Source organism: Podarcis liolepis (assembly GCF_965112155.1).
Source record: "Podarcis liolepis genome assembly, chromosome: Z".
Lineage (NCBI taxonomy): Eukaryota > Metazoa > Chordata > Lepidosauria > Squamata > Lacertidae > Podarcis > Podarcis liolepis.
The window spans coordinates 43,952,424-43,972,702 of record NC_139570.1 but is presented as its reverse complement, the minus strand read 5'-3'; the positions used below and the strand labels follow the sequence as shown (position 1 = coordinate 43,972,702).

Here is a 20,279-nt window from a genome sequence, read left to right as displayed (position 1 = left end):
ACTCACAATAGATGTGCAGAGCTAAGGAATGAGTTTCTTGTTACTCCAGGATGCCCAAAATGCTGACTGTTCTCTCCCTCGACATGCAATCCTACTGTGCCACTAACATGTCCAGCTCTGGAAGCTGCCAATTTATATATGAAGCTGAAAGAACACAGGGCGTGATCCAGAAGTACTCCTGCATACACAAAAGTTATTTTTGACCCTTTGCAAAGCCATGCAAAGGGGGGGAGGGGACTGGCTTGACAGTTGCTTTATGTAAAATCCACTTTTCAACACTTATTTATGCAAACATGTGCCCCTCAACTGCTTTTTACATTGTCTCAGGGCCAAGCTGAACCTTACTGATCTTCCATATTACATCTCCACTGAGTATTCATTCCAATTTATTTTTCAGGAAGCACATAACATTGAAAGGAGCACTCTGTTTGCACTGTATTCCACTATTGTTCCCAAAAGTGGCTTTTACATTGTGTTAAAGTTAGAATATAATGCAGAACTTAACATTTAAGGAAAAGCCATGAAAATGGAATAAACTATCATGTGAATGCAGCCTAAATCAGCACTGGTGGGATACAGTACTCCAGGGTTTCTGGCAGGAAGTCTTTCCCAGCCTTCCCTGAGCAACTTAAGACAACACATGTGCAAAGTGCACACACTACCACTCAGCTCAAGCAAGTCATTTCCATAAATTCCAATCTGCAATGTATGGAAAAGTCCCTTGTATTGTCAGTCCTGAATCTGCTGCTCAGGGGTTCAGTTGAGTGACCTCAGGTTCCAGAGTCACAGGAGATGGGGGAGAAAAACAAACCCAACAACAATCAACTCCTCACCACTTCCTCCACCACATGCATATGTTTTCTCTGTCAAGTAAATAAATGAATGTTTCTCAGGTGTTTCTTTTCTTTGGCCTGCAGGAGAGTCCTTGAGCTTTGCTGATGATTTGCTCTCTGGTCTTGGAGCCGCCTGTGTGGCTGCTGGAAGGAGCCATGGAGATATCCCTGACACAAGCCTCTACTCCGTCATTTTCAAGTGTCTGGAGCCTGATGGATTGTACAAGTAAGGAAGGAGATGCGGTGGAGTCGTGGGGCATGGGGAAAAGATCATCCAGTGTCTTGTGCACATTACTTCTCGCATTTCAAAGTCTGTATGGATTGGAGACTGCCCAACCCAACTTCAGTCTGTCCTTAGCCAGTCACCATCTGTCTGTTTCTTATTGATAACTAGTTCAAGGGGTGGTGCTTCCTCTCAGCTTCCTCCTCCTTGTCCCAGCTTTGTAGAAGGGAGAAAGATGTGAACAAAAGCAAAATTAATTGCCTCTACCTCTAATGGACTCTGGCTCTGCCTGCCATTGCTCAGGCTCCACTTACTGTTGGCCTCCCTGCCTTCCGCCCTACCAGTCCCAATGGGCACCAACAACCACTTTCTGTATGGCACTAGCAACAAAGGGCTGAAGAGAGGCAACTGTCCTATTGTTTGCTTCTTAAATTAGAAATGAGCCACTTTCCCCCTCAAAATAAATTGAAAAGTGGTTTACAATAAAATAGACTTAACACTAAAACTATCAATGCAATTGTTCCCTTAGGTTCTTAATCCAATCACAGTCAAGTCAGCTCCTTGGCACTCCAGAGAGCTGCAGACTGTGAAATGGCCAATGGTGGAGGAAAGCTTGTGATGATTGCAACTGAAGATGTTCAGAAAGCCAATATAGGACTTACTATGTGACAATGGTGCTGGCAAAGGAAGCTTACTTCTCTGTCATCATTGCATCTGCAGGATGCCAGCCATCGTAAAACTTTTCTGTAGTGAAGAGCCATTGGGTTAGGAGTTAGATACAAGGCTGGCCCAAGACATTTTGGCACCTGAGGAGAACCACAAATTGGCGCTCTCATCTCCCTGCCAGGGAAGAAGGGATGAGTGAAAATCTAAAACAGGAAAATGGGAAGGGGGAAATAGAGATCTACCTCGGGATCTGCTGTCTTATGTATCCTGCCACCTGAGGCAGTTGCCACACCTTGCCTCATGGGTGGTTAGCCCTGGTTAGATAATAAAAAGAGCCCTCAAAGAGCCAGGGTGACCAGTTTGCATTGCATTATGCAAATAAAATCACTCATATCCTTTCTAAATTTAATGCCACAGATTGGGCAGATTCAAAGATGGATATAGGAAACCATCTGGTTGTGATGATTTGGATACTTTCTTAATGTATCCTCCAAGCAGCTTGCTCGTGGTATGGCATGGAAACAGCCCTGGTCATAGATGATTTACACCAGTAAATGAATGTGGGGTATGTGACCCTGTTGTTTCGAATGGAGCTCTTAGTGACCTTTGATACCATTGACTGTGGCATCCTTCTGGGCTGTCTTGTTAGTTTGGATCAGGGAAACACCAGTTTTTGTTGGCTGTGGTCTCTCCTGAGAGAATGGACCCAGTATGTGGTGCTGGGGGGACTTCTGTTCCACCTCAAATCACTCCTGTCCTTCAACCAAAATGGCTAAAATGCACCTGCCAAGTTTGCAGCCTGCAACCTGGGGATGTATTTCAGCTCAGTAGTGCCTTGGGTGCTAAGGTCAAAAGCTTTGTCAGTTTGGAGAATCCTCTTACTAAAATGGGTTACCTCCCCTGTTGGAGTCTGTGCGTCTTTGAATGCTTGGAACCCCAAGTGGGGAAAATGCTGTGGTGCTCAGGCCCTACTTTCAGGCTCTCAAGAAGCATCTGTTTGGCCACTGTGAGAACAGGATGCTGGACTAGATGGGTCACTGGTCTGATCTAGCATGGCACTTCTGAGGTTTGGAAAACAAGTCCAGGAATCTAGGTGTCCAGAGATATGGCCCCCTGCATTAGCCTTCTGCTGTGGCTATCATTTTTCTTACAACTTGCTTGGTAAAATATTGGGGGCGGGGGTTGATGGAAGAGAAGAGTGCTTTAATTTGCCTGAGATTTAAGACATGAAGTACAGAATGAAACATTAGACTGGAAAGATGTTTGGAACGGGTGGGGGACAACCCTGGAAAACAATAGGAGAATATCAGAGCAGCCTCGGATAATTAAAACCCATTGTTGGAATGAATAATTCTCCCCCCTGCTTGGAACCGCAAAGGCAATTAAACCTGCGAACTGGCAAATCTACCACCACTGGCAAACTTTTCAGGCTTTGTTAATACTTTCCTTCTGCACCTCTAGCCAACTCCACAACCATTGGCTCCCACCAGCACCACTCTCAGGCCTCCCCCACAAACTCTATTACATATGTTGACATGATCTTTAAAAAGGAAATGGCTTTATTACACTTTGGTTTACGAGGCACGGCAGCTCTAACGTGTGCTTGCCATTTAATAATTTTTAATGTTTCCTTTTTAAAAAGGCGCGCACACACACACACACATAACCCTTCTGATTGTATATATTAAGAGTCAGGCTGTTCTGAAAAGGTGCCCAGCATGAATGTGGAAAACACAGCACAACCTGGCAGTGATTTGCTTCTAGTAAATTGTTCAGTCGCTATCAGTTGCTGCATACCCTCCAACATTTCTCCGATGAAAATAGTGACATTCCATTCCATAATGATAATTTTACTACAGGGGTCAGCAAACTTTTTCAGCAGGGGACTTTTCTCTTGGGCATAGTTGGCCAATCGGTGTTAAAGAAGGATAGAACTTTCTTTATGTATGCTACAGCAGCAGCAAGAATTCTCATTGCAAAGCACTGGAAGACACAAGACTTTTTCAGCAGGGGACCTGTCCCTCAGACCTTGTGGGGGGCCAAACTATATTTTTTGGGTTTTTGGGGGGGTATGAATGAATTCCTATGCCCCACAAATAGCCCAGAGATGCATTTTAAATAAAGGGACACATTCTGCTCATGTAAAAACATGCTGATTCCCGGACCATCCACGGGCCGGATTTAGAAGGCGATTGGGCCAGATACAGCCCATGGGCCTTAGTTTGCCTTCCCATGTTTTACTACTTATACATCTTACTGAGTTGCCCCAGTCACTCTGGGCAGCTTCCAACATATATAAAAACATAATTAAACATTAAGCATTAAAAAAACAAAACCCTTCCCTATACAGTGGTATCTCGGGTTACATATGCTTCAGGTTACATACGCTTCAGGTTACAGACTCCGCTAACCCAGAAAAAGTGCTTCAGGTTAAGAACTTTGCTTCAGGATGAGAACAGAAATCATGCTCCGGCGCCACGGCAGCAGGAGGAGGCCCCATTAGCTAAAGTGGTGTTTCAGGTTAAGAACAGTTTCAGGTAAAGTATGGACCTCCAGAACGAATTAAGTACTTAACCCAAGGTACCACTGTATAGGATTGCCATCGGACACTTCGGGAGTCAAATAACTCCATACCCTCCAACATTTCTCCAATGAAAATAGGGACATCCTAAGAAAAAGCAGGACATTCCAGGATCAAATCAGAAACCAGGATGGCTTCTCTAAATCAGGGGTGTCCCTGGGAAATGGGGGCACTTGGAGGGTCTGTTGCTGACTCCTCAGTTGCCAGTGGTACAAGAAAAGGAGGGGGAGAAGGAAGAGGTGGGGTTGTGTTCTTCCTCCTCCCAAATACATTGAAAGGAAGCAGCATAGCGTAGGCTTGCCCTTTATGATACACGTGGCATGAGAATTAATTCCCCCTGTTGGACGTATTTATTTGTTAACTCTATCCATATATACCACTCAGCAACAATGTTCTCAGGGCGGATAACAACAACATTTTTAAATTCCATAAACAGAATACAGAAGGGAGATAGAAACAATTTCAACCTTAGGGCCACATTCCCTTCTGGGCGCCACTTGTCAGTGGTGAGGCAAAAGTGAGCAGAAATGTGGGTGGAGCAACAAATGGAAATGTTACGTGTTTGTGTGTGCGTTCCAATCTGTTATAGATATCTAGTTTTCTATAAATCTTATCAGTCTGCATGGTGCATTATCTGTCAGAATAATACCAACTATACTAGGGTAAATTGTGCCACTGGAGCTTATCCCTGTTCCAAACTCTGTTCAGACTGAGCTGGCCCAAGCCTGGCAGATGGAAAATAGTTTTGCTTACCGTGTCCTTTTTGCCAGTGTAACTTTCACTGGGTTGCTAAGTCATGTGACAGAGCTGAACGGAATTTGGAATGGAATGGAATTTGGAATAGGGCCCTGCCTCCCTTGCCCCATCCTGCCCCCACTACACCCCTGGAACTTTTCAGCTATGACTCTTGGGGACCTGCTTACTTGCAGGCCTATTCCACCTGGGTGGAGGGCATAGGAGGGTGGGGCCAGACTGATTGCCGCAACTTCATGTATGGCTGATGCATTGATAGACAATCCATCAATGGTCTCCATTCCTCCTTAAACACTTTGTCATTATTCAGGTAGGTAGCCGTGTTGGTCTGACGTAGTCGAAATATATAAAAATATATAAAAACTGTCCAGTGGCAACTAAGTTTGTTCTGGGTATAAGCTTTTGTGTGTATCTGAAGAAGTGTGTATCTGAAGAAGTGTGCATGCACACGAAAGCTTATACCCAGAACAAACTTAGTTGGTCTCTAAGGTGCTACTGGACATATATATATATATATATATATATATATATATATATATACACACACACATATATATATATATCGACTTTGTCATTATGTCCTCTTAATTTGGCAATTAATTTCGCCATTTCAGCATGAGTCCATCAGTTTCATAAGCCATTTCCGCTTCGTTGATAATCCTTCCTCATTCCACCCCTGTGCATATAAAGCTCTAGCTGCTGTTGTTGGGTACATAAATAAATAGTCAGCTTTTTTGGACTTCTGTCCCCATTATTCCTAGCAAAAAGGATCCTTTCTGATTCATTATATATTATTTCCCTTCACCTTTTCACAGGAACACCACATTGTTGAACTTCTTCATCAACACAGAGTGTGTGCAGCCAATGGGTCTCAAAATATGTTAGACAACCAATTATCTCCTGGGCACCTTCGAAGGTGTCCTAAGAACATAGTAAGAGCCCTGCTGGATCAGCCTAGTGGCCCCTCATAGTTCTGCATCCTGTTATCACAGTGGCCAACCAGATGCCTCTGGGAAACTCACAAATAAGACCTGAGTGCAAAAGCCCTCTGCCCACTTGTGACTCCCAGCAACTGATATTTAGAGGCAGGCCACCTCTGACAGTGGAGATAGAAGATAGCCATAGCGGCTAGTAGCCACTGGCAGAGGAAGAGGAGTGCGGGAGGAGCGTACCGCCCTTGGCAGCGCAATCCCGGTAGGGTGCCATTGCAGCTGCCACCTCACCTGCGCTGGGCACCCCACCCCTGCAGGCAGCGTGCCCCGCCCCCAAAATGTGTGTCACGCCCCTGTGGGCAGTGTGCCACACCCCCAGGACACGTGCCACCCCCGCCCCCACCTGTTCTCTGCCACTGCTAGTAGCCACTGATAGCCATACCCTTCTCTTTCATTCCTGTATGTGCTCTTTTTTCTTCCTCTGACGGCAGTCCTCCCTTCATGGAGAATGCTGAAAAGCTAAATGTGTCCAAAGGGAATGATTTCATGCCAAATGTTCTTGTTATCACTGGCAACATCAAATCACAAGCAAAACACTTCAGAGTAACCTTAGTGTTACCATGAGCCAAATGGCCAAGAAGCCGGTGTGGAGGCAGCCGTAAAAGGAATATCTTTAAAACCATTTGGCATGTTCTCTGCTGTGCTCTGTGATGACAACAACTGGTATAAAAGAATGTCAGTTTCCTAGTTCAGGAAGGCTGGAGTTGGAGCTGGGGTGAGAGATGTCGCTTCAGTAATGAAGCAACCCAGACTGAGAGCTAGTTCAGGAACTCCACCTTTCATGGCTTTGGGTCAGCCCCTGATCCAAGCAGATGTTCCCATGCACACCCCCTTCTTCCCAAACAGCCTCACAGGCAACTAGCTGGGCACTTGGGCTGCTGCTCACTGTTTCCTCTGCTTCTGTAGCCTTGGGGAAGATGAGGGGAGGGATCTGAGAGCCAGCCATGAACTCAGGCAGCTTTTGCGGGGGTGTCCAGCCCTGGTGTTGGGATGTTTGGATCTGATGGCTTCTCAAGGTCATTGGCAACATGGAGATCTGCTGAAGGGTTCTGCTCTCCTTCCTCCTCTAAGGAGGAGACCTTGGGTTCAAGGACAGGGTTCAACACTGACATAGATATGGATATTTAAATACCTGAAGCTGCATTATAGTTTCAGGGCATTCAGTTCATCCTTTGTAGTATTATCTACACCAGACTACAATTCCCATCATCCCATCATCCTGAACCTCTGGCTGTGCTGTCTGTGATTTGAATTGGGAGCTTGAGGAAATGCCAAGATTTGCAGGGTGAATCTAAGAGTGTTTGGGAGGCAGCTTCAAAACAGCCAAATGTGGACTAATCATCCTCAGTGACCACAAAATGCCAACTAATGGTTGGGGGAGGGTGGGATGGAGAACTGAATGAGAATGTGAATTGAATGTGGTATCCTGGAAGATGTTGCTGCAGCTGCACTTGTCTATTTAAATGTGCTTAACACACACACACACACACAGAGAGAGAGAGAGAGAGAGAGAGAGAGAGAGAGAGAGAGAGATTTGTTCTTTTTTTTACCCTCAGATTTGACCCATTAATGCACATAGCTAACTTAGGTCACTTAATTTCAGTGGGTCTACCTTAAGTAAAACCTAGTTGGCTATAACCCAGATACCTTTTTGGTTCTCACTGGTTGATAGGTATGCTGCCTTTGAGTGCACTGGTTTATTTGTCCTGCCTGCAGAATAGTGGAATAGTAGGGGTACATGAGATATCTGGAGTCAATAGTGAGAGGGGGTGAGGGAGCAGGAACTGAGGAAAAGGAGCATGCTGGCACCAGGATCAAACAAATGTGTGCAGTCCTAAAAATGAGTAGCCTTCTCAAGACATCCTGAAGGCCTCTCCACTCCCAGAGGTGCTTTGATGTTAGTTCTGTTGCAGCAAAACCCACAGCATCCAATAAAGCTTATAGCTGATGCTGCCTTCACCTCTCAAAAGTGTCACCCTCCCCAAAAGCATTGATGGATGACAGTTCCAGTGGCTGTCCAAAATCTGTCCAAAATACAGCCCATAAACATTCACACACATACAGAGAGAGAGAGAGCTTCATATCAAACACAGTTGAAAAGGAAGCATAGGCTCCTCCAGTTTCCCAACACTTCAAAAGTGACAACAGCCTAAGCTGTGGAACGTGAGGCCAGCGCTGTGCTCTGAACCTCTGCAAACATCTCAGAAACAGAGGCTCAAGAGGTGTGTTTTTGTTTTGGCCTCTGTCTCATTTCCTCCCTATTCCCAAATGACTTCCCCATTGCTTATTTGCTTCCACCACTTGCTATCACCAGTAAGGGAAAGAGAAAGGCATACTCTACCTCTCACCAGAGCCCTTCCCTTTCCCAGCAGTTCCTCAGGAGACTTTTGTTTTGCAGCCACCTCTCAGGCATGCTGGACCATATTGTCCTGTGCCCCAAACCCAGCCCCAATTTGAATAATATGATCTAAAGTCAGAAGGGGGTTGCTTCAGAAACCTATGTGGATTCCATCAATATTATCTAACCTGCGGTCCATTTGCATCATCCTGCTTCGACTTACCTCAAGTAATTAGTCTGCACAACTGACTGACTCTTTCCCTCTTCCCTTCCCTTCCCCAAGCCTGTTTCCTTCCTCAGATCAAAGCTGGGCTTGAGGTTTCTGAAAACAAACAAACAAACAGAGGCTGATTGATTTCTCTGCTTTTTAAGACTCTATCATTTTAAAGAAATAAACAAAAACATTATTCTCTTCCCCTTCCCCATGCTTTCACTCTCTCTTATGAAAAAGCAGTTTGGCAAAAATATGTTCTCTTTCATATTGGAGCTGTCTTACCTGTAGATTAGGGCTTGGAGAACCTGTGTCCCTCAATATGACTACATATTCCAGCATCCCTGAACATTGGTTGGCTGGGGTTCATGGGAGTTGTAGCCCAGTAACATAATGGAGAGAAACAGGTTCCTCCAGAGCTGCTGCATCAATTACTACTAGCCACATAGGCTGTGTTCCACCTGCACTGTCAGAGGCAGCATGTGTCAAGTACCAGCTAGGGAAGGGGAAATCACACAGATAAAATGTGTAAATGGAATGGAAGTCTAACAGTGCAATCCTATGCATACCCATTAATGACCTTAATTGTCCCATGCACCATTCTCCCCCACTCTTCAGATGGTTTAATTTTACTTGCTTCAAAAAGTGGCAAGCCAGACCTGCAGAATTTGAGCTTATTCTGCTCAATGAGGGCCTGGACCCTCCCTCCCTCCTCTATTTTCAATTGCAGTTTCTTTGGAAGTGGGAGAACCTCTGAGAGGGGGTGAGCTGTAGAAGGGATGCTGCTTTGCCTGCAGAAGGTCTGACGTTCAATCCATGACATCTCCAGGTTGGACTCCTGTGAAACCCTGGAGAGCTGTTGCCAGTCAGCATAGATATTACTGAACTAGATGCACCCAGCAATCTGACTCAGCTTCCTATGTAACTGAAAGGGGTCAAGCCTGCCAGCAGTATGCAGTAGTAAATTTATAGTAGTAGTAGTAGTAGTAGTAGTAGTAGTAAAGTATTTGCACTTGGAGAGGCCCATAAACTGGGTCCCAGCATGCCAGTTTGGGGGCCTCCTTTAATGGAAACAGTGGTCATTGTGTTGGGCAGCAGAGGCTTCTAAAGGCCTCTGTTCTGCTTAGCCCATTCTTTGAGAGATGTCTGTGAACAAGCTAGCTAGGCTGTTGTCTACCTGGGATGAGAAATGGAGGCTCTTCCTGCAGAAAAGGCTCATAAAGGTCAGCTCCTTCTGGCTAAATCCTCGGACCACCTGCTCTGCATTCAGAAAACTTCAATCCTTGCCACCTCTGGCTGAAAGAATTTGGTAACAGGAATTGTGGGGGGAATCATTGCCAGAAAGCACTCCCTGCTAAGCAATATGGGGTGGGGGGCTAAAAGAGATTAGAAGAACAGATGGTACCCCAGTTCCTGCTCTCTCTTCCGATTGCTTGCCATATTACCCCAGTGCTCCACACTCCTTTTCCAAATCAATTTCAGTATTTTGGAGTTGGAACCAAAAAAATATCAGGGTATTTAGCATGGTAGGTTGAAGGGTGTATAAGCCAAGGAAGCTCAGTAATGTCTACACTGACTGGCCAGCAGCTCTCCAGGATTTCAGACAAGGAAGTCTTTCTCAGCCCTACCTGGAGATGTTGGGACCTTCCTCAGACAGATGCTGTGCCCATGAGCCCCAGCCCACCATGTGCATAAGCGAGCTGCCCTATACCAGGAGAGGCTGTTCCTTTCCACTCACTTCCTTCTGAACAATGCACTTCTATGAGTTGTCAGCCTATTGAACCTACTTCAGTGTTCCTAAAACTGGAGCCATAAACTGGATGCTGAGAGAATGGAGTTGGGCTTTTTTTGCAGGAGAGGGAGACATCATGCCCCACTCCATCTCTTTCTGCAACCCACTCCTCTCCTTCCAACAATACAGGCGGAAGAGAAGTGTCAGTTGCCACAGAGTTCCTGCTTCAAGACTACATTAGCTGTAGGTTAGATTAAATCCCAGCATTTTGCTTTATTTACATTCCTGCACGACCTTCCTAATTTCTGGTGCTTCTGCCAAGCACTGGCCTACATGTTACTGGAAATAATGCAGAAGCTATCTCATGGGAGACCTCAGTCCTTCAACCTCCTGCTGCACATTTCTCTGTGCTGGGCCAGATTGGCTACTTCACTGTGGAGCTGACCTGCTCCACTGTGCAAGCATGTCTAAGAGGCACTGCTGGGGGAAGGTGTGATCATACGGTCATGCATCATTACCTCCAGGAGACAATATCTTGGAAGCCTTCACTGCCTCAGCCAGTGCCGTTTTGCTCCTTTGCAGGCAGCAGAGAAAGGAAGGTTGTGTTGTTTGGATGGCAGTGGCTAGGAGATCTCAAAAAGGAAATGCACCATGTTGTACTCTAGCAGGCTTAAGTTGCAGAGCATTTGGAGGATCTGTTAGATAGTAAGAACAGTTTGCCCATGGAAACAGTTCCTGGAGGCAGTCCGGCTCTCTCACTTTGCTGATGTTCTTTAGGCAGAGATTAGCAGCCATTGGTTGGCAATGATGTCAATCTGGAATCCTTTCATTGAGCAAAATGCTGGACTGCATGGCCTTTCATGACCCCTTTGAGCTCTGAGATTTTGTGCACATTGGCAAACACTAGAAAATTCTTGATGAGGCAGGTGGGTGTGGTTTGGGAGGGGGAAATAGCTTTGTGGGCCAAACAGGAACCCATGTTGGGCCTAATTACACCAGCAAGCTGGAGGTTTTCACTATACACAACCATCAAGTTGGGTCAGATAAAGAGAACAAACCAAGAGCCCAAAAAGACTCTCTTTGCTCAGTCCCCTCATGCAGGAAACTTTCTACCACCCTGTTCTATGGACCAGGACTGAATCCTGGAGATCCATAACTTTGTAGTATGTATGGTGCGTCAGAACTTTCAAGATTGTCCCCTTGCCATTCATTGCTGTCATAGGCTCCCAAGCTAAGTTCATTGGCAGTCAGGACAACCATTGATCTTAATTGCTGCTGTAAGCCAATCCTGATCACACCTAGCCCTTTCAGAACTCTAAGTCGCCACCATCCTTCCTGTCTCTGCTTTGTACCACCAAGTTTTCCTGGCTGGCTGGAACGTGACCTTGAACTCCAGCTTGTCTGAATGAAGATTTGTATGTGTGAGCATGAAAGCTGACCTACAGTACAAATGTATGTGTGTTGCTCTGCCCATTTCGGCCTCAAGCCCTGCCCACCTGCCCACCACTGGACCTTGAAAGGTTGCCCAAAATGTCGCCCTCAGACAGAAAGAGGCTTCCCATCCCCTGATGTAGTTTTAATAGTAGGGCCATTCCTGAATGTCTCTTGTAGCCCTGTCTCCAATTCTTAGAGTAGGAAAAGAAGCTGAACTTTTAAAGTTCCCTTTCTTCTTCCTGCTCCACACAACACACTTGGACTTGGACTTTTCCTTACAACATCACAAATCAATCAATCAATAGACTTTATTTGCGTAGCCGACAGGCCATAGCATCGAAGGACAAACATCGACAAGAATACATTACAAATATAGATACCATAAAATCTTATGACCTATTAAAACCTTAGGTAAAAACTGGATTATCATTCATCAATGACCCTCTGTCCCATGGGTGGCGGCCTTTTCTCTGGTAGATTGTTCCAGGTTGGTTAAGTAAATAGACCAGCCAAATTGCAAGATTATAAATATTAAATATAACCTCGGAGGGATTGTCAGGACAGGATTGTCAGGACATTCTTTGCATTTTTGTTACGAAGCTTGTAGAATTCTCCACCCAGCCCCCAGCCATGTCCAAAGTTTGGATGTGTGTGTTGCCTTGGTCTGATGCAGGAGGACAGGGAAAGCAAGTGAGATATGAATTTGGCTTTGAACTAAAGTGGGGAGGACAAATTAGCTGAGACATTTAGATATATTCCAGCCAAGGAGAAGAGAAAATTGCTGATTGCCTTCCCTTTCTGCGAAATGTTAGCAGTTCTGTCCGTTGATAGTTTAATAACCCTTCATTAGTCATTAACCCTCCATCAGAGGTAGAACAACTCACTGGTTTTATCTCAATTCCTTTTTTCCCCTATGCCTCCTCCATGTCTAACAAGCTAATGTAATTAAACAAAACATTTCCTTAATCTTATATCTATCCAAGAGAGTGGAGGGAGGGAGATATCTAAGTCAGAGGCAGCAAAAGCTGTTGGTGATTTCACTTTCTGCATAACCCATAAGTGTTCATTCCATAGCATCCTCCTTAGTGAAGGAGTATTTATTGATGTTTGGCAACCTTATTCCCATTCCTGCTAAGGCTAAAGTGGCAGGATTCCCTCCCCCTGCCCCATGGAGTAGAGTTGATGTCGTTAGAATTTTTCATTTTTCCAGCGTTTAGTTCTTCCTGTTGTGAGGAAAAGCAAATGGTGAGAAATGTACCCATGGATTCGGCTGTGCTGGCCAGCATATCAAAAAAAGGTACAACATTGTTTTTCTGCTCAAAGTTGTGAACTCTGTAGCGCAAACCCACAAGAGGGCAGTGTCATAGAAGCTGTGAGAACAAGGCTAAGTCCCCTCCTCCTTTGTAAAATATGAATACACAGCTGCTTTACACTATCAGATCACTGGCACATTTAAATGAATGCTAAATGAACCTGGCATCTTCTGCATGCAAAGCTATGAGCTGGAATGGGGAACACCAGCAACTTCAGTTTTTCATTTTTCCAGTCTTGAGTTCAGTTCTCCATATTTCCACATCAATTGCATTTTTCTTATAAAAAAAGATCTCAGGAAAATTCACCAGCAGTTTAGTGTGAATTTCTCAAAATATACACATTTCTGTATGCAATTTTGCCTAATATACAACTTTTCTTGTGCAAAGCAATTTCCTCTAATGTAATGCACTTTGGTATGTTATTTTCCCTAATACAATTTATTAAATTTATGCCCCAGCCTTCCTCCTAAAAGAAGCCTAGCACAGCAAGCAACAAGTGTTAAAACAATAAGACATGTTAAGACCAATCTCAGTACAAATGCAGACTGGGAAAGTTCTCAATTTAGGTGGCTTGTTGGAAGAGGAAGGTGATCAGTAATATATGCATTTATAAGCGCACGTCACCTGAATCTGTGTGCATTTCTTGGCTGAATGCAGTTCTTCAGTCAAAGTGAGCCAAATTTTGAAGAATGGGTGGATTTTGGTTTGTGTATTGCTCCAAAAGCATGTTTGGTAGGTTTGCCTTTCTCCCCCATCTCTACCACAGAGCCATCCTTAAAGGTAAAGGTAAAGGACCCCTGACAGTTAAGTCCAGTCGTGGACGACTCTGGGGTTGCAGCACTCATCTCGCTTTATAGGCCGAGGGAGCCAGCGTTTGTCCACAGACAGTTTTTTCTGGGTCATGTGGCCAGCATGACTAAGCCGCTTCTGGCAAAACCAGAGCAGCGCATGGAAATGCCGTTTACCTTCCTGCTGGAGCAATACCTATTTTTCTACTTGCACTTTTTGGCATGCTTTCGAACTGCTAGGTTGGCAGGAGCTGGGACCGAGCAACGGGAGCTCACCCCGTCACGGGGATTCGAGCTGCCGACCTTCCGATCGGCAAGCCCTAGGCTCAGTGGTTTAGACCACAACACCAATTTATGTACGTTCCCTCTTCTGCCCATGCCCCACCTCCTTAGAAGATGCAGGGGGAGGGGGAACAACAATGTTTGCCTTCAGGCTTCTCTAGGTGACCTGTTTATTGACCACACATCCTGATTTGCTTGCACAAAGCTTATACGGAGCTTAGATGACATCCAGTCCTCACAGAGTCTTTGTTTCCGCTTAGTTTGAAGGGAGGTTATATGACCATGAGCAGTCATCCTGGTGGTTATGCACCTTCCAATTAAGCATCGGTTCATCCCAACTTTTCAGTGCATGCCCCCTCTCTTTCCTAACTTCTTTGTTGTTGTTAAAGTGAATTTGTTTTGCTAATTCTCTTCAGTTGTGCAAACCTACATTTCTGTCATGTGTTTGAATCCCTCCAGGAAAATACTGTCAACCTGGGAACAACCTTCATCAGTTTCAGAATGCAAAATCCTCCTGGATTACTCTGGCCATTATTATTGATACATTCTTGTTGTTGTTCTTCTTGTTGTTGAAGTGTGTCGTTTTGTGATGCACAGAAAAAAGAAGCACACTTATTTTTCTAAGCTGGCCTTGAATGAACACTTTTATAGATCCCTTTCCCTGAGCAAAGGAGAGCCTGCAAGCCTAGGCTCTGAGGTGGTCCAAAGCAGCTCTCCCAGGACAAGGTTACAGCTTGAGCTCACTTGACCCAAGAATCAGTTATCGATATTAAAGGACCTCCTCACTGACACCTGCAGTATGCATTCTGTTTGCCTTGCAGGGTTTTGTTTTTTGCAGCAACTTAAAAATAAACACAAGAAGTGCCATTTCTGTTTAATCTCCAGAAGGGTGCTGTTGCTTACTTCGCCCAGCCTGCTTTTTTTCCCTTTTCCCTTTTCTAACTGAAAAAAGACCTCCATCTTCCATCTAATCTCCCATTTACGCAAAACATTACGCCTTTGCGGCCCCTTCGTTCCCACTCGCTTCCAAGTCCAGCTGCTGCCGCCGCTTATCAAGCTTTGATAGCAACCCTTGGACCCATCCCAGCTGCGCAAGGCATTCTTACAACTCAAGGTTTTTGAGACCCAATGTTTCCACCACAGTTATCGTGGGGGTGATGCTGCCGTGCCAGCGGCCCCACCACAGGGCTGATAGGAAAGCGGATGGTGGGCATCGCATCTCAACAACAACCCCTTCCAGCGGGAATTTGGCTCAATCTCCTGAGACCACCCAATGGGGTTTCTCCCACGACTGAGCAATATGAGAACAGATGTTTCCTATGTCTACGGCTATCAGAGGGGTGGTTAACAGGATGGGCCAAGGTTTAGATTGGCATCCCATGCTCAGCTGTATGTTTCTCGCTGAAATGCAGACAGAATCGAAAAACAGTTTCACATGGGGTTCATTTGGGAAGACACATAACAAGCAAGAATATGCAGGGAAAGGGCATAATTACAATCCCATTTGAACAATACAATACAATAATCTTCATTGTCATTGTCCCATACAGAACAATGAAATTTAAAAAAAAACTACTTAAGACATTCAAAACCAACAAGCCTGCTATCCCAGCTATCCAAACCTGGTTAGCCCCCTAAGAACTCTGATACCCCGTTTTTAAAATACAATACACTCCCATAGAGACTCCTTACAACCAAAATCACATTTGGATAGAAACTGTTTCTCAGGCGGCTAGTCCTAGTCTTTATAACCCTGTACCTTCTTCCAGAAGGCAGAAGCTGAAAGAGATCATTTCCGGGGTGTGCACTATCCTGCTCTTCCATTGAGTCCTTACTTGGGAAGATGGTATTCAAAACAGCATTCATGGTTGTGGAACAAATAATTAGGGATAATTAAGGGAGCATCCAGGATCAGTTGAAGTACTGATTTTTATTCTTTCTGCCTCTTGCAACTGTTTGGATTGCTATGAAACAAAATTATTTAATGTCTAGATTTTTGAGCTGCATTGGGTATTGAACTGGCAGCCTCAAGGGTAGCAAGAGCAGGAGGTTCAGCCTTGTGTGCCATTACCCAGCTCTGGGCAATGTGGGGGTGAGGTGTGAATGGCAGCCATATCAGCCAAGAAAGCAATAGGCCAGAAGGAGTCGAGTGATGCTTCCTGACCCATATAAATAATCCACTTGGCCACTGTAAGAACAGAATGCTGGACTAGAAAGGCTTCTTCTAATGGACTTCATTTGTTTTCCCCACAAATAGGGGTGGAGAATTCCAAGAAGCCATTCGCACACCATTCTGCCTTGCCATTGCACAAAGACACCAACCTCTCCCTTATCCACAGCGGCCTCTGAATTATACTCACACCCTTTCAGATAGTAAATTCAGCTTCATGTTGATTCGGCTGAACCAAGCTACCTGTATTGTTCCTGTAAGAAGCAATCAATTCATTTCCCATCCTCAAAACTCAAGCTTCAGTTAAAAGAACTCTTCCTCCAGCCTTACTGGAAAAAGACTTGTTCACATTTTCTGTGGGAAGCATCAGTGGCCATTAGTCAGGTTCACCCAGGTTTACTTTATTCAGCCGAGGACAGTCCCCAAAGCCTTAATTGCCCAGGAACTTGAAGCAAATCTCAGTTAAGACCCAGAGCACTCCATGATTGGCCAAGTGCCACTGAGCACTTCCACAGTAACATCTGTTCCCTCCCCTCAGAGACAGGATGTTTGGCTGCTTGGACAGCTGGGCTGGACCCAAAAAGACGTTCTTCTGCATTCAGCCTGGCACTGCCCAGCTGGAGGCATCGGTTCACTGCACAGCCAGGGGTGGTTTGGGGTTGCTGGGTGCTCTTCCGGAAGCTTCCAAGATTTCGCATTCCTTTCTCCATCCGACCATGTCACTTTGTTCTTTGGTTTTGCAATCAGTTAAGCTCTCATATTTTGTGGTGCTGCCACAAGAGGATGTTTTCTTGGTCAGAGGCGGCACATACTTCTGCCGGGATCATATCCCCCTGTGGGTTTCCCTTTTCTGTCTGTCTGGTTTCCGAGACTGCATTAAAAAAATCAAAATCAAACTATTTGTATAAATAGGAACCCTCCCATGTCGGGAGGTTGGGGAAAAGAATTCCTCAAACAAGAGACATTAGCATCCATACATAATAGTGTGCTTTTGTTGTTCAAACCATGAAATCTGCAATGACAGAGGCAATCCAAGTATTCACATTCTTTGCCTATTCGATTTGAAACTAGGTCTTGGCTGAGTTTTCAACAGTTCAACCGTTTAGCCTGAATTTGGTGAAAGAGTTGTAGGGTTAAGAGGGAGCAGAACCACTTCCTCCCTTTTGCCATTTCGAGGGTGAGGCAAAAATCACAGGAGCTTCTTGCAGTACTCATCAGCTGGCAGCTGTCATTTTGTCTTTCCCAGAATGCCCCATTCCAATAAACATTATGGGGAAAAGAAAATGGCACCCACCAGCCAATTAGAACTGTAAAGAGCTCTGGTGACCTTTCCCACCATCCCCCCCAAATCACTGACATATTGCCCTTCTCCCAGTTTTATACCCTACAACCAGAAATGTCGTTAGTGTGATCAGTCCACTGCAGCCTAAACAGTTGTGCTGTCTTCACACAAGTTTGTCTGGACCACAGGGCAATGGTTTGAGGTGATCTGGAACCGAAGGGAAGTCAGACCCCAAAGATAAAGAACAGATAGAGCAGTGAAAGGGATACAGTAACATGCCAGAACTGAAGATGACCTAGTAGCACAAAACGGGGTACCACCAGTTGACATGTTTAGTGATCATTCACTTTGATTTGCTTGCACAAAGCTTACATGGAGATAATATGATGTCCCCTCTTTATTGTGTGTTCATTCTTATTTGTTTTCGCAGACACTATACATCTTCCAGTTAATCAGCCATATATCCAGCATTTAGTGCAGCGCCCTGTTACTTTCGTGACTGTAAACAAAAAAACCAAAAACCAGTTGTTGTTTTTAAAGTAGATTTGTTGTGACAGAACTCTTTATTATACTTTTAATTGTGCAAACTTGCATTTCCGGCATGTGATAGAATCCCTTCTGCAAAATAACTCAAAGTCTGCTCAAATGACTAGGAAGCCCTCTAATATTCTTGTTCAGGAGGACCTAATGGCCAGCCTGTGTGGGCTCACTCCATATCCTAAAGGTAACTAAATTACTGAGACAGATGCAGAAATGTGCAGTTTAGTGATTCACCATATGGGGCAGCTGTACACAAACCCAAAGTCTCCCAGTTTGAGCCCCAGCAACTCTTAACTATCTTCTTAAATTTATTTATCTAATGTATGAATTGCTTCCTATGAAGCATCTTGAAAGGATTAACTGTGAATATATATTTGTGACGTACCTCTAGGGGCTGTACCCCTCTACCTCACTACTACTGCCACCACATGAATCCCCTAGAGTTTCCCCTTCCCACACCATGCAGCTACTAAGCTCCCTTTGCACCTTCCCAGCCCCATTTCTGAAGCCATTTCTTTCTTCTGTTCTTCAGCCCCATTTTACACCCCTGTTTTCACCTTTACCTCAGTTTATTTATTTATTTTCATTGCATGCATATCCCACAGTTTACTAAGAATGGCTGTGTTTTGGTTTTCATGTTTTGGAAAGTGTGAACTGAATCTAATTTCTCCACCATGCCTAGCAAGGTACACACAAAGAAGCTGTTGTACACCTGTCACTAGAGCAAAGTTGGAGAAGCTTGAAACAATTCTCTTCTCTTCCCCCTTCCCTCTCTGGGTGATGCCCTTTGCTAACAAGTCATTGACAAAGACCAGGAGCAACAGATACCTGTCACCAGTCCCTCTGGTGTATAGGCATGGATCTGCCACCCTCCTTTTGAACCCAAGGCTCATAAGGGTTTCATTCAAACATTGATTCCATCACCTCCCACTTGGGTTAATACCACAGACAACCTTTTTCAGATGCCAATAAGGTATATCTGTTCTTCTTGTGAAATGCTTTGCACCAGCAGGACACTGTTGTACAAGAGAATGTATAAGCAGGTTCCTAGTGGTGCAAATGATTGTGTGATCTGTTGCACAACAGGTTTCCACTAGTGCAACTGTTGCATTATATTCCTTATGAAACATTTAAAAAGCCCTTGCCCTTGTGGACAGAGAATGCTGCATACAGTCCTAGTTATACTTGTTCACAAATTATTCCTTTTCAAAAACAAGAATTAACTAAATCCATGAACAATTTAAAAACCAGATTGTTTTGACACCAAGCTCATCTTCCTTTTCATAATTGTGGTCTGATTTTGATGGCTACAGTGAAGAATGTGGCTTTGTTTTCTGTATAATCTTGGGGGCTGGAGCTTGCCTTCACTATTAAAACATAGAATTCATCTTAATCTGTCATGTGTAGAGAAAATACTGGGTAGATAAATTGGCACCTTCTGTCCCTGTAAACGTTACAGTATAGAGGAAGGAGGACCAACATCTCAACTGAGCCACTTGCACAAAGACAGATTATCAAGTACCAAGGCAAGCCTGGCAGACTGACCTTCTAGATCTGCTGATGGCAAAGCACAAAGCAAAACCACCTCCCAATTGAAAATGCTTTTCTGTATCTAAGAATCTTAAATTCCCCACCCCTAAATGACTAGTGTCACATGAATGAGAGGAACAGCAGTCTCAGTCACATTGGTTGGGGTTAGGTTCTTGCTTCCAGGCAGCCATTTACAGGTAAACACATTGTAGACTGTGGCAAGATGAGGATGGCTAAGGTTGTATTAAATAGAACCAAGCTTCAAATCCTCTAGCTCAACACCACCACTACGCTGCGCAATCTCTGATGCTCAGTTGGCCCATTAATCCATCTGGCTAAACACCACTACTCAAGTTGGCCCTCCAGGACCTTGGGCAAATTTTTCCCCTATCAACAGCTATCTGAAAGCTTTAACTGAAGAACATGGGAACCGAACACGGAAACTCCCCCTTGCATGCAAAACAAGACCTGCCACTGAGCTGTAATCTACCTTATCCAATATTGCAGATGCTCTTCAAGGTCTCCGGAAAAGTCTTCCCTCTCTCACACAGATAAAACCACACACGCCTAAGATATTTTTATCCAAGGACGCTGGAAAATGAACCTAAGAA

General features: G+C 44.7%; 1 protein-coding gene across 6 annotated transcripts in view; it reads left to right on the top strand.

Moving 5' to 3' along the window:
• The window catches only part of ASTN2 (astrotactin 2), a 706,126-nt gene that overhangs the window by 660,724 nt on the left and 25,123 nt on the right, over positions 1-20,279 (top strand). For all 6 annotated transcript variants that reach the window (XM_083485710.1, XM_083485711.1, XM_083485712.1 and 3 more), the window contains one exon: positions 918-1,059. In XM_083485710.1, the coding sequence (XP_083341836.1) occupies positions 918-1,059 (142 nt within the window). The remainder of the gene's footprint in view (positions 1-917; positions 1,060-20,279) is intronic.